Genomic DNA, 13,091 nt, shown 5'->3' with positions numbered 1-13,091 from the left:
GGAAATCAGCTACCCTATCGCTTTTCAACCTCGCCCTTATTTTTGATTGGAACATAACGGGTGGATGAATAAAAGAATTCATGAATGGATGAAGGTGGTAATTTAAAACAAATATATTGTTCATTATGCACTCGCACGTGCTCTATATATACAGGTGAATAAGAGATACCCCCTTCACACTTCTCACATCTACTCATTTGCCTTGGATGTCAACACCAAGCTATCAATATCATACACGCCGATAAACTTCAAAAATGCCAACACCTGCGGCGCAGTCCCGCATCCATGTCCTGTCGGCGATGTCGCATTGAAATCAACCAGCGGAATCAATGACTTCGAAATCTTGGCTGAAACGGTATACGTTGTGTTGAGCCTCAGGTTGCGTCCAATCACTTGCAGCATGTCCAGCCCAGACTCTGGCCTCACTGTGACGAGACCTGTCGGTGGTACCTCGCTGCTGGATTTGGAGGATGAAGGCTGAGCTTCGGTGAGCAGCTTGTTGAGCGCGGGCTTGTTGAAGAGGCCTTGCTTGCCGAGGTTCTGTGTGCCATTGCTGGCCTTGGAGACTGCGCCTGAGACGTAGATGAGCGCTTGGCCCTCTTGGCCGACGTTGATTGTCTTGATGACTTTGGGCGGGTTCGCCGTCAAATCGATGAAATCAACCGTGTCTGAGTGCTCGTTGACGACATATAAGCGAGTGTTGTCCGCGCTGGGCCACAGGCCGTGAGGCTCGACGCCGCTGGCACGGATGGAGCCCAGATAGACGGGCATCTTGCTCGCATGCGGCTGCGAGTACATCTTGGTCTCATTGGTCGCCGCGACGGTCACAAATCCATGCATGGTGTTGTTGATGACGGCAAACTGCGCGTGGTTGGTCTCGGCCCCCGTGTCCAGAGCGCCAATCACCTTTTGTGTGACGAGGTCGATGACTGAGACCTTGCCGACCATCTTGTGCGCAGCCCAGAGTCGCTGTCCGTCTGGAGAGATCATCATGTCCGATGAAAAGACGTCTGCAAGGCCAGTGATGTTGGCAACGACGCGGCGCTGCGCAACATCGATGACGGACAGTGACGGTGAGCGAATGTGGTTCGCGTACGCTGTCTTGCCATCTGGGCTGAAGACGACTTTGCTCGGCCCGCCGTATGATTCAACGTAGCCGACTACGCCGCCTTTGAGGCCGTCCACGATGTCGATGCGGTCGACGCCTCGTGTGCCCACCCAGATGTGCCGATTGTCGCTTTGGAAAAAGGCCTCGTGAGAGTTGCGGTCCACAAACGACTGCGACACCACCGAGTTGTCTTCAGTGCGGAACACTGTCACTGTGTTGCTCGTTACAGCCAGCGATACAATCAGCTTGCCATCGGGAGAGAAGCCCAGTCCGTGAGAGCCCACGGCTTTGACATACTGCGGGTTGAGATTGTTGCCTAGCCGGAGGTCGCCCAAGCTGATTGTCCCGAGAACTTCGCCTGTGCTTGGCTTGATGACGGTGATGGTGTTGGAAGACTGATCGCCTGTATAGATGCGATCCGAGCTGGAGATGGGAGCTCCTTTGCCAGGGAGAGCGGGGGCCTGATCCCAAGCCTCAGTGAGGCTTGCTCCAAGGCCGAGAGCTAAAAGAGCGAGTACCGTCTTTGGTAACATTTTTTTTTGTTGATACTCGACCTATGATGATTTTGAGTTTTCAATTATTTGTTTACTTGGCCGTAAACAAAGGGATACAGAAGTATACCAGAATAGGGATAAGGCTGTCCCTCATTTATATTGTGTAACAAGCAAGACATATTGCGTGCCTGTTGAAATGTACGGATGTCGGCTTCAGCCCAGCCCCATTACTGAAACTTTTACCCCAAGCCTGCTCCGTCACAGTGACATGGTGTATGTAGTACATTGACAAGGATGAAAGTAATACTCTTGGCATACCAATTTGAATCTTGTCAAATATTTGTGCCTCGAGATATCTGCCCCATGGTGGTCTTATTCGCACCGCGCTGCAGACACTGCAGACGCCTTTGCCTAATCAGCTAGTGCCATGAATTTTAATTGGATATTTTGAGATATTATATGTCTATTTTCTCATAAATATAATTTATATGCGACTTGCATCTCAGACTGTTAACTGGTCTTAGAATACTTTTGCTATCTTGATTTATAACCCATTGAGTTTACTAGTAGGTACTTGACACGCGAGATCCAACATTCTTTATGAAAAATTAATAAATAATAATCCAGAAATTGTCCATCACAAGTCTCATGCTCCTCATATTATCCCCAAATTTCATAACCCCTTCGCAAACTCTTGCTTCAGCAAACTCCAACCGGCAACTTGCTGCCGTGATATGCACTCACATATAACCCGTCACAGTTCCAAGCAAATAGGAGTCTATCTCCTAACCGCGGACCCTAAAATCTTACGCAAATCACTCAGAAGTCCATTTAAGAGTGGAACTATGTTGATTGATGTGAGCGAATCAGGACTCGTCCTCGGGTTTTTATGTGCTGTTGGCTCACTGTCTGAACAAGGCCCTTGGCGAATCTAATAGGAGGCAGATCTGGAGTCCGTCCACCTATGAAAGGTGTAGATAGTAGCAGGGATTGAAAATATTAGTAAACTATTACAAGAAACTGCCGAAGAGCTGCGGCTGTCGGGTGCGGCTTGGTTCAGCTGCCGGTGGATATAAGAGACTATCCGACATCCGATCTAGTGAGGTAAGGATACAGTTTCTGGGCATTCAAGTAATCATTTAAACTTAATTAATTTATTATTTTAATCTTCTGCCACGCTAAATAGCCCCTATTCATTATTCTCCTCCTCTATCGAACTGCCATTATGCCTTATATCCAAAAATCCAACAATAACTATTTACTATCGATATAAATGCTTAGTCCCGCTGTCGTTCAATATCTCTATCCCCAGCCTCGTTTCCTTCTCCATCTCTTTCATCTTCCTCATCCTCGCTATCATACCAATCATCGCTTTCCAGTCCGTTAGCTCGGATAAACATAGATCCTATGCAGCCCAGAAAAGCCAGACCTCCAAACAAGCTCCATGCAAGAGCCTCGCCTTTTGGCTGGATTCCCATGGATAATGTAAATAAGCCACCTGAAACAAAAGGACCAATGCTGCGGCCAAGGGCTGATAATGTCTGGGCTACCCCGTTAAGAGTCCCAAGACTGTTGTGGGAGGGCGCCGAGTTGGTTATCTAGATGACGTGTTAGCTATATTTTTTTTGTTTGTTTGTAATTTGGAATAGACTTACTAGGAGCATTACACATGACAGACCTCCCACTGCGCAGATGGTCTTCAATATCAACACCGCGCCAAGCTCAATATAGAGCCACATAGTCCCAGTGCCCAGACCAAAAAGGGGTTCGTCGTCCGCGTAGCCAACCCACGGTATCGAAATCATAGCAATAGCCAGGCCAAGCAGCGCGAAACGATATGTTCCCAAATTTCCAAATCGACTTTTGAGTGGCTGGAACAAGAATGCCTGGAAGACAATGGTAATGAAGCCGGCGAAGCTCAAGCTTATACCAATCTTGCTAGGAGAAAGATCTCGGCCTGCTGGGGACGGAGAGGATGCAAAAATGGGATACAGGCTGTTGAAACTGATGTTGGCCAATTGAAATATTAGATATGTAACCAAGAGAGTCATCGTAGTGCGGTTAAGCAGTTCATGCCACGGTGTAGGCTGCTTATGGTTGTGACCTGGCGGCTTTGATGCCTCGAGTCCCTCTTCATCTTCCAGGGCACCATCATTGTCATCAGAGCCCGCTTCGTCGGAGCTTGGGGAAAGTAAGGGCTGTGTTTGGTTTGCAGCCTGAGGGCGAGGCCACCTCGTGCTCCACGACTCCCGTCGCGGCTTCGTACGGCTAAAGAAGTTTGATATACGAGCGGACATGCGCGTAGTCCATGTTGGTTTCCATGGGTCCTGGTCGACATCTTCCAGCGTTTCTTCAAACCATAGGGCCACCACAATGACAGCTGCTGCAAGGACGGCAGCACTGAGAACATTTGGACCAAGGTAGGGGAATTCTTTGCCCATGCGTCCTACCAGGATACCTCCCAATGCAGGGCCCGTAAGACCTCCCAGCGAATAAATGACAGGGAGATAGGTGAATGCCTTGCTCTGGTTCGATCGATCCGTCACCTCGCCCAGAACCGTCGGCACACAGGCGGCGTTGCCGTTCAGCAGACCCATGGCGGCGTGGACCAAGATCATTTGCCAGTATTGCTTGCAGAAGCCAAAGGCGCAGAAGCAGCACATGAGCGAAAACGTTCCCGCCAACAGCACCGGCTTCCGGCCAACGATATCCGACGTGTACCCCCAGAGAAAATTGGTGGAGAGCTGAGCCAAGGCAAAGGCGCTGGCCAAGAGACCGACATACAGGCCAATCTCATCCGCTGGTATTCCCGGCATGGACGCCACCATCTCGGGGAGATACGGGCCGATGGAGTTGAGAGCCGTCTGCTCAGCAAGAGAGAGAAAAGCTAGAAGCAAAAGCTGGCGGATGGGCAGCGGCGTCTGGTCGAGGTCGGACGAGGAAGTGGACGAAGAGTCGGACTCGATAGCGAAGCGATCGCTGGAGGCGTCTGAAGAAGACCCCGGCGGCTTAGGCGGAGGCGTCGGAAAGGTTTGGTATCGCGGGATCGAGGGGCGTCGCAGGGCGGCGATGCTGGGAATAGGCGCGCCGGCATGGAACGAGCCCGAAGATCTTGAGCTTCTTGATCGAGGGTTATTGACTCCAGGCCCAGGCCGGGAGCTGTTACTGATAGAAGGGCGCGTCATGATGTCCAGTCAGCGCCCAGCGACTGAAGCTTGTAGCACTCTTTTCGCAGCTGTCGGATTTCAATCAAGTGTCTAGAGCTTCGAGTGCGCTCTTCTTCGTCTCGCAGCTCGGCGTCGTGTTAATAGCGGATAGTCGTCTTTTCTTCGGCCAGGATCGTTCGTCAGACTGCGGGCGTGTGAGCCAGAACCTGAGCGACAATCTGCCGCCACAAGATCATGCTGGAAAGGAAAGAAAAGGGAAAAGATGACAAAAAGGAAGGAGACCAGTAGCGATATTTTCAGCACGATTCGAGTGGGATCCAGGCAGATTGAGGGCCGTGAAGACGAAAAAGGGCCAGGCGAAATGAAAGACGTCAGGCCCTGGCGGAAAGCTTTTTGAATGTGGGGACCTTGAACTCGGTGGTGAGATAAAAGATACAAGGAGAGCCCAAGCGATAACGCCCTATCAGGCACGGGAAGTTGCCCGATTTGTGCGAGCCGGGACTCTTATTATTCCATTCCTTCGGGCTGCTGCTTATCTTTTACTTTGCATCTGCCTTTATTTTTTAATTCTCTTCGTATTCTTCAATCTGACATGGATCCCTCAGGAATTTGGATGCAGCAGTGCCGAGCTGTGCTGAACCCTCTTTTAGCAGCCTCTGGTGCCGCCACTTTTGGTGAGCGGCACGGACCGATAGCGGGTCTTGAGGCTGTGGGAGTGCAGCGAACGCTTCTGGAGCGAATAGCAAGCAGGCTGGATGGATTGCTGGATCAATCAATCAATGGCTGCGGTCACTCCGAATCTAGCGAGGCAGATCAGGCTTGTACTCCCCAAATGTCTTGTACAAGGGCAGCACCTCGTACCTTTGGCTTTGCTAGACGCTCACCTAAGATTTTTCTTGTGAGAATTGCCTGTCTGATGGTTGTTCGTATTCATGGCCGCGGCTAACATGCTGCGATCAAGGATTTACTTAGTTTATTGGTTATACCCTATTCACTCAGAATAACTTTCCGTATAAAGAATCTCATTTTTCTGCCTTTTCTCTCATGTGATGCTCATTCAGATCCATCACCATTACTCACCCACTTACTTGCTATAACAAGTGCACGAGTCAGACTATGCAGTAGCACCACTACCACCCGCGTAAATAGACTCACAGAGCTTATGTATGTCAATGCGTAATGGATCTTAAAATCTATTACTGTAATTGGCAATTGTACCAATTGGAATGCCAAGAGAGAAAATGCTCCGTAAACAATTGATTATGTTGGGAATAACATGTCTCAGCCCATGAATAACATGTATTGTGATTGTCGACCAAAAAGTGCTCTATTTCGAAACCTCTCAGCATAGAAAAAGCAATGCATAATAAATTAAACAAGGCATTGACAACCTTTTGAATCAAATGAGTTGAGTGAATTTGTAATGTGACATAATTTGCAGCTATAAATGGTACAAGCCACTTGATGCTACTTCAACGCCTACTAATAAAACACCCAATGTCCCACTGAGACTTTGATTTCCAGGCCAAATAGTCTTGAGCCGTCTGCATCACAATGAGACCATATTCCATTATAAGAATAGTTCCTAGTGTAGTCACGTCTGATGCCAATTGAGGAGATATTTCATCCTGTATCTTACTCCATGACATGGATAGGACCAGCAGTAGCTCCATCTCATCCCGCAGCCCTATTCGCCGCCACAAGCCTCATCACGGCAACCCCCAGAACATATCGGCATATTAACGCATTACAGAAAATCGAAACAAAAACCACTACGACTTTACACCGCATCATATCGAGTCTTACTGTATCTTATCATGACGTATGCGGAAACAAGAAACAAGCCGCCACTATCCGCCCACGCCCTCCAACAACTTTCCTGCGCCCTCCAAGCACAAGGTCGGCATCTGCTAAATGCCCGAGTTGGCAGACCCCCTCCCCTAGGCGATGGCGCCAGGATTGCCATTCGAGAACTTTGAGTTTGCTAGAAGGCTGGGTGGTATTCCAGAATGCCAGCCGTGCCAATCATAATCTGTGTTGCTAGCGATGTGGGATCCCGGCGTGGAGTCATTGTTTCCCGCGGGAAACTGGGGGAGCGGCTTGTTTTGTGTGGTTGGATTAGCGCAATCTGGGTGGGAAAGACAGTTTCATGGATGTCATGATTGCCATGATTGTCATGCCTGCTCAGCTTCAGCTTCATCATCCGAGATCGGTGGCTGGATAGCCGAGGATAGCGATGTGTTTGATAGTCTTCCTGATCATCAATAATGAGATTTGGTGATGTATATAAGTCATAATCACGACGTCCTTTGAATACCGACTTGCATGGCATCTCATCTCATTCTCAAAGCAGCCAATTCGAACAACAATTGATATACCCAGCTTCATCATCTACTTGTGTTCTTTTTAGTATCCTCATAACGACATTCACGACATTTCATTCTCTATCAACATAGTTTCATCAGCATTTCAACATATCATCACAATGGTCACCCTCAACCTCCCCGAGCCCTTCGCCAGCATTCCCTACGAATCTCTTCTCTTCGGCCCTTCTCCCATCCAGAATCTTCCTCGTATATCCGCTGCTCTCGGCGGCAAAGTCACCGTCTACGCCAAACGCGATGATTGCAACTCGGGCTTTGCCTACGGAGGCAACAAAGTCCGTAAACTAGAGTAATTATATGAAACTCCCTTTTACATGTATAACAATTACTCACTAACATGCATCAGATACCTCGCCGCTGAAGCCCTCTCTCAAGGCTGCGACACCCTCGTCTCCATCGGCGGCGTCCAATCAAACCACACCCGCGCCGTCACCGCCGTCGCCGCCAAGCTGGGCCTCAAGGCCGCCACCGTCCAGGAGCACTGGGTCGACTGGGAAGATCCCGGCTATGAAAAGGTCGGCAACATCCAGCTCTCGCGCCTCATGGGCGGCGACGTGCGCCTGGACCCGTCGCTCTTTGGCATCGAGCACAAGCCCACGCTGGCGAATCTGAAAGCCGAGCTGGAGGGCAGCGGGAGGAAGCCGTATTACATCCCCGCAGGGGCGTCGGATCATCCGCTGGGAGGGCTGGGTTTTGCGAGGTGGGCGCTGGAGGTGGAGGCGCAAGAGAAGGAGTTGGGCGTGTTTTTCGATACGGTGATTGTTTGTGCTGTGACGGGGTCGACGATGGCGGGCATTATTGCGGGTTTCAAGCTGGCTCAGCTGAAGCTGGGATCGCCTAAGCGCAAGATCATTGGCATTGATGCCTCGGGGAAACCAAAGGAGACGTTTGACCAGGTTCTGCGCATTGCCAAATTCACGGCTGCCAAGATTGGTCTCTCAGAGGGGGATATCACAGAGGCGGATGTCATTCTGGATGAGAGATTCAATGCCAAGATTTATGGTATTCCGGACGAGACGACGATTGAGGCTATGAAGTTTGGCGCGAGCACAGAAGCCTTCATCACAGATCCGGTATATGAGGGGAAGAGTCTGGCGGGTATGATGGGATTGATTAGAAATGGTGAGATTGCGGGTGGGAATATCTTATATGCTCATTTGGGAGGACAGTTGGCGTTGAACGCATATTCCTCTCTCTTGGACTGATTGATTATATGATATATGACGCTGTGATTTATTTTAAACCTCTGAATTTGCGTAGATGAATGTTTTTCTTTATATTCTTCTACGCTGCTGTATGCGGTCAATGTTCAAGTAGCATCCTAATATCCCAATGGCCTCGCATCCTTTTTATAATACTCTATTATGCGTCACCACGTATCGGTAATTCGCAAGTCCCTCGAGCTCTCTCCAACCGCAAACGTAAACTGCCCATCTGGGATAACCCAATTCTGTCTCTCTACATCCCAGTAGCTCAAATCTCTCCTCGTCAGTACAAACTCCACCGTCTTCGTTTCTCCCTCTTTAATGAATAGCTTGTCAAATCCACGCAAAACTCTGATAGGAAAGTCTACCGTGTCCGATTCAGGGTACGAGAGGTAGAGCTGGGGGACGGCTTTGCCGCCACGTTGTCCTGAGTTGGTCACTTCAACAGCCACAGTTGCGAGGGGCTCCCATAATGATGGATTGCCGCCTTCGCCGCCGCCTGCACCGGATAGGGGCTGTTGCACATCGTAGCCGTCGGGATAAGGATACTTGCCCTTCTTGATGTCATCAACAGATTCAATGTACGGGTAGATGTACTTCTTCAGTTTGCGAATACCCGCTGGGTACAATGCCTCTTTAGCATCAGGAATGGTGGAGGTAAACTGTGGTGGCTCAACCTCAGGCGATGATCGCTCATCTGGCAGAGGTGATTTCGGTCTCGTCCCCGTAACTTTGAGATTGTTGTAATCAAACCGCGTATATGAAAGTCCGAATCCAAACTCGTAACGTGGTTCGATGTTATACTTGTCAAAGTGTCTATAGTCGATATAGAGGCCTTCCTTAAAATCTTGTTGCGGGACAGCTCCGTTTGGCAAATACATGATTTGTCCACCTTCTCCATAATCGCTGAGAGACTTGCCAATAGTGTATGGAAGCTTGCCACTTGGATTTTCCTCTCCAAATATGATGCTTGCGAGGGCATTTCCACTCTCTTGGGCGGGCAAGTTGGCAGAAATGAGTGCTTTAACGCTGGGAATATCAACCCATGCATCGACAGTCACAGGCCCTACAGAGTGAATAATGACAATCGTTGTGCCTGATCCGCCGCCGCAGTTGGCTGCAACCTCAGTGACAAGTTTTTCGCCGCCCTTTTGCGCGAGGAGGTCGTTACGGTCGCCACGAACCCCCTCCCAATTTCGATATCCTTCGCCCGAGTCAGAGTTGATGAAGACTATGCATACATCTTGATTATTGACGAGATCTGCTGCTGGTTTATCATTCTTCAGATGCTCCGTGAGCTGAACCTTTTCCTTGTTGAATTTACCTCGGAGAGCCTCGATTGGAGATACCAGGTAGGGAAACTCGACCGCACCACTTCCCCAGCCAGATCCCAGAGTGCCTTGGTTGCATGATCTGTCTTCGCAATAATTAGGTCCGTTACCAGGACCTGCATCTTCTCCGAAAATGCCTATCCTTACTTTATTATCTCTCTTGCTCGACTTTTGGTCGTTACCACCCAGGCCCCCATCAAGGCTAAGAGGAAGAACGCCTTCGTTCTTAAGCAGAACAGTACCCTCCGTAGCAATTTGGCGAGACAGAATCGAATGATTGGCTTGCACATTGACAAATTTGTTGACTTCAATCTTGTCTTGAGGTGATGGACTGGCAGGTGATGTGACACCCATCTTCTCATTTGTCCACGAAGAAAAGTTGGGGCCTTTTCGATCAAACAGGGACTTATCATCTTGCCCAAGCTGATACCATGACGCGACTATTCGAACAACCATGTCGTTGAGTCGTTCAAGGGGTAGTGAACCGTTTAGGACAGCACGAGAGAGGTTTGGTCCCCAGAGAGAATTGCCATCTTGCCAACGCAGGCCATCTCCCGGCATGCTCATATCCAATCCAGCCAAGGCACTGCCTACGCCTGATCGCTGTGCTAGCCAGTCCGACATGACGAAGCCCTGAAATCCCAGCTCGTCTTTTAGAATGCCATTGAGAAGCTTGGAATTGCCACAGGCGTATGAATTGTTCACCATGTTGTAGGAGCACATGACGCTGGCAACACCAGCCTTGACGGCATCGCCAAACGGCCAGGCATAAATCTCGTGCAAGGTGCGGTCGTCAATATTGGACGAGAGGGCATTTGGCAGCACCCATTCCCACGCCTGACGGAAATGCTCTTGCTCGTTGGCAATGAAGTGCTTGATGGTGGCCATGACGCCCTGATCCTGGATGCCCTTGATGGTCTGAGAGCCAGCAACGCCTTGGAGATATGGATCCGAGCCGAAGCCCTCCCAGTTACGCCCGCCAGCAGGCATTCTCCCCAAGGGGCCAATGGCAGGACCTAACAGCACATTGATTCCTTTGCCACGAGCCTCCAGTGCATGAGCCTTGCCACGCTCATACATGAGCTCCCTGTTCCACGTCGCGCCGACTGTGACACCAGCCGGGAAAGCCGTAGCATTGTCTGCAAAGCGAATACCCAGCGGTCCATCTTGGAGAGCCAGAGCAGGGAATCCAACATGAATTGCCGGTGCCGTATTGCCCACTGCAAGGCCCATGCTCCATCCCGTGCCAGTTGTGATGTTGACCTTTTCCGGCAGCGTCATCTTGGACACCATCTCCGCGGCTTTTTTGTAGCTGTCGGCCCATTGGCGAACTGTGCCTCCCCTAGGCGTGGGATACCATGGCGGGGATTTTCCATCCAGAGGCGTGATTCTGAGCTTTTTGATTCCGAATACGCCCCCGGCGGCCATCAAGAGGACGATGATGCCGACAACGCTCAACACAGCGATGCAGCAGCGGCTCTTGCGAAGTCGCCGAGGCAGCATCCATGAAAGACGCCCAGGAATCGCGCTTCGCTGCCTCGCACCAAGACGCGACGAGTCTTGCGCAAAATCTTCATCTTTGAGTGCGGAGTTTAGCTCATCAAGATCAAGATCTTCTTCTTCTCTAGAGTCGATTGAGCTGCGCTGCTGGGCGAGTTCATGCTCCCGCAGGAGGCCTTCTTTGGCGGGGTCTCGATTGGCCGCCATTTGTTTACAGAAGATGATCGGCCATTGATCTGGAGGAAGTATTGCTTCGCTTGGTGTAAGCGGATGAATTGTTTACAAATGTTTAATTGAGAGGTGAGAAACGGGCATCAGCAGTGCCTGATGGAATGGGTGGAAGCCATTGGTCGATCAATAAATGGCGTTGCGTCATTGATAAGCGGTGTTCGTATCAGTGCTTGCAGCCTGTAACACATGAATGAATATGAAGTTTTAATCCATAAATGAAAACAAAAAAGATGTTTAATTTAGAAATAAATAATTCATATAAAATTACAGCTAATAATACAGTATTTTGGTTTTTCTCAATTTCATTGCAGCGCAATAATAATACAGCGTTTATCCTACTCCGCGCATTCGTACAACCAACCTATAAGGTATCGTAACATTGTGTAAGTGAATTAGTAAAATAGTACAGTAGTGGTATCGTATTTGTTTCTTTACACGCCATGGCCTACATCAATTAATAGTCAGCAAACATGTAACACAGCATAGTCAATGATGGTAATGATGGAAACTTACGTCCAAGGCCTTGTCCTCTCTTGGACACCTCACGAGCCTGCTCCTGCTTAATCTTGGCCCTCCTCGCCTCCTCCTTGGCCTCCTCCTCAAGTCTCCAAACGTGGTCCTTTGCAGCTCTAACCCGCATCCTGGCCTCGCCAAGTGCTCGATCAGCATCCACCTCGGCGGCCTCAGCCTGCATCACATGCTCCCTGGCCTGGAGGATGCTCGGGTCCAGGGCCATGGTGCCGTGGTCGCGGTGGAACAGGCTGCGGCGCCCCCTGCTGGCCGAGCTGTCGGTGCTGTGGCGGAAGAGGCCGCCGCCAGAGTGGCTGCCGGCCGTGTTGTTGGTGTAGCCGTTAGTGTGGCCCGGGCCTGCATTACCGGCCGAGCTGGCGACGGAGTTGGTTCGGTGGGACGAGGTCGGGGAGACGTCTCGGTTGCGGTGGAAGAGGCTGTGCTTGCGGGCCGGTGGTTCAGCAGCCATGGGCTCTGGCTGATAGACGGGCTCTGGTGAGGGCTCGTTGCGGCTGAAGAAAGGCATGATGGTGGTTGTAGACTAAGGAGTGCTTGTGTAGATCCTTGGTGTAGTATGTAAGTGGGTGGCAAAACGTATTGTGCCTTGTGTATGTAATTGTGAGACAGAAACGTGTAATGTATAATTAATGAAAAAAAGATCAAGTATAAAATGTTGTATCCTCAGGGTCCTTTCCGTTATTTATTTTTTTCTTGGCGTCCATTTCTTGTCCCTCCAACACCGTGGATGACGCTGATGATGATATCGCCGGGCAAACCTGCTTGATCCCTTGAAGCGATGATCGCACGATCGCCGCTGTGACGTCAAATCCTGGTGTAGCTAACCACAACAAATAGCTGCTTGCCATGGTCAAGAACCAATCAGACCTCGAGCATGACAATATTGGCGCAGAGGTGATGAAAGAAGCAATTTATGCAAGCAGCAGCTACTGCGTTGGCCGCATCAGCCTCGTACCAGATGTCATCACAGCCTCTGAGGATGGGACACATGAACAGGCTTGAGACTTGCGATGGCTGCAAGTCACAAAAGATGCCATCGAGATGCTACTAATAATAGTCGCATCTTCTTTCCCTGCATCGAACTACGTGAAGCCTGTCGTTTAGCGCATTGTACTTCACACACTCACTCACAGCTCATGTAGC

General features: G+C 50.0%; 5 protein-coding genes across 5 annotated transcripts; 1 reads left to right on the top strand and 4 right to left on the bottom strand.

The window, feature by feature from the left end:
• Positions 1-45: 45 nt before the first annotated feature.
• Positions 46-2,029, bottom strand: GGI43DRAFT_401474 (YncE family protein). The gene has a single exon (XM_083205580.1). The coding sequence runs from the start codon at positions 1,639-1,641 to the stop codon at positions 190-192; it is 1,452 nt and encodes a 483-aa protein (XP_083062256.1). The 5' UTR covers positions 1,642-2,029; the 3' UTR covers positions 46-189.
• Positions 2,030-2,879: 850 nt separating this feature from the next.
• On the bottom strand, positions 2,880-4,787 carry GGI43DRAFT_422029 (major facilitator superfamily domain-containing protein; the record flags this gene model as incomplete). Its single annotated transcript, XM_083208043.1, has 2 exons — positions 2,880-3,200; positions 3,258-4,787. The coding sequence occupies 2 exons, from the start codon at positions 4,785-4,787 to the stop codon at positions 2,880-2,882; spliced, it is 1,851 nt and encodes a 616-aa protein (XP_083062255.1).
• Positions 4,788-7,034: 2,247 nt separating this feature from the next.
• Positions 7,035-8,440, top strand: GGI43DRAFT_335144 (tryptophan synthase beta subunit-like PLP-dependent enzyme). The gene is made up of 2 exons (XM_083202038.1): positions 7,035-7,442; positions 7,500-8,440. Exons 1-2 carry the CDS (start codon positions 7,255-7,257, stop codon positions 8,356-8,358), a joined length of 1,047 nt encoding a protein of 348 aa, XP_083062254.1. The 5' UTR covers positions 7,035-7,254; the 3' UTR covers positions 8,359-8,440.
• Positions 8,441-11,516, bottom strand: GGI43DRAFT_335124 (beta-glucosidase). Its single transcript, XM_083202037.1, has one exon. The coding sequence runs from the start codon at positions 11,394-11,396 to the stop codon at positions 8,523-8,525; it is 2,874 nt and encodes a 957-aa protein (XP_083062253.1). The 5' UTR covers positions 11,397-11,516; the 3' UTR covers positions 8,441-8,522.
• A 335-nt stretch (positions 11,517-11,851) lies between these two features.
• GGI43DRAFT_401470 (uncharacterized protein) lies at positions 11,852-12,883 on the bottom strand. The gene has a single exon (XM_083205579.1). The coding sequence runs from the start codon at positions 12,454-12,456 to the stop codon at positions 11,875-11,877; it is 582 nt and encodes a 193-aa protein (XP_083062252.1). The 5' UTR covers positions 12,457-12,883; the 3' UTR covers positions 11,852-11,874.
• Between the last annotated feature and the right edge of the window lie 208 nt (positions 12,884-13,091).

The sequence above is a fragment of the Trichoderma evansii genome (assembly GCF_050947405.1).
Source record: "Trichoderma evansii strain SZMC 28006 chromosome Unknown GGI43scaffold_6, whole genome shotgun sequence".
Lineage (NCBI taxonomy): Eukaryota > Fungi > Ascomycota > Sordariomycetes > Hypocreales > Hypocreaceae > Trichoderma > Trichoderma evansii.
Note: the sequence above shows the minus strand (reverse complement) of the source record. Positions and strands in the feature narration are given on the sequence as shown.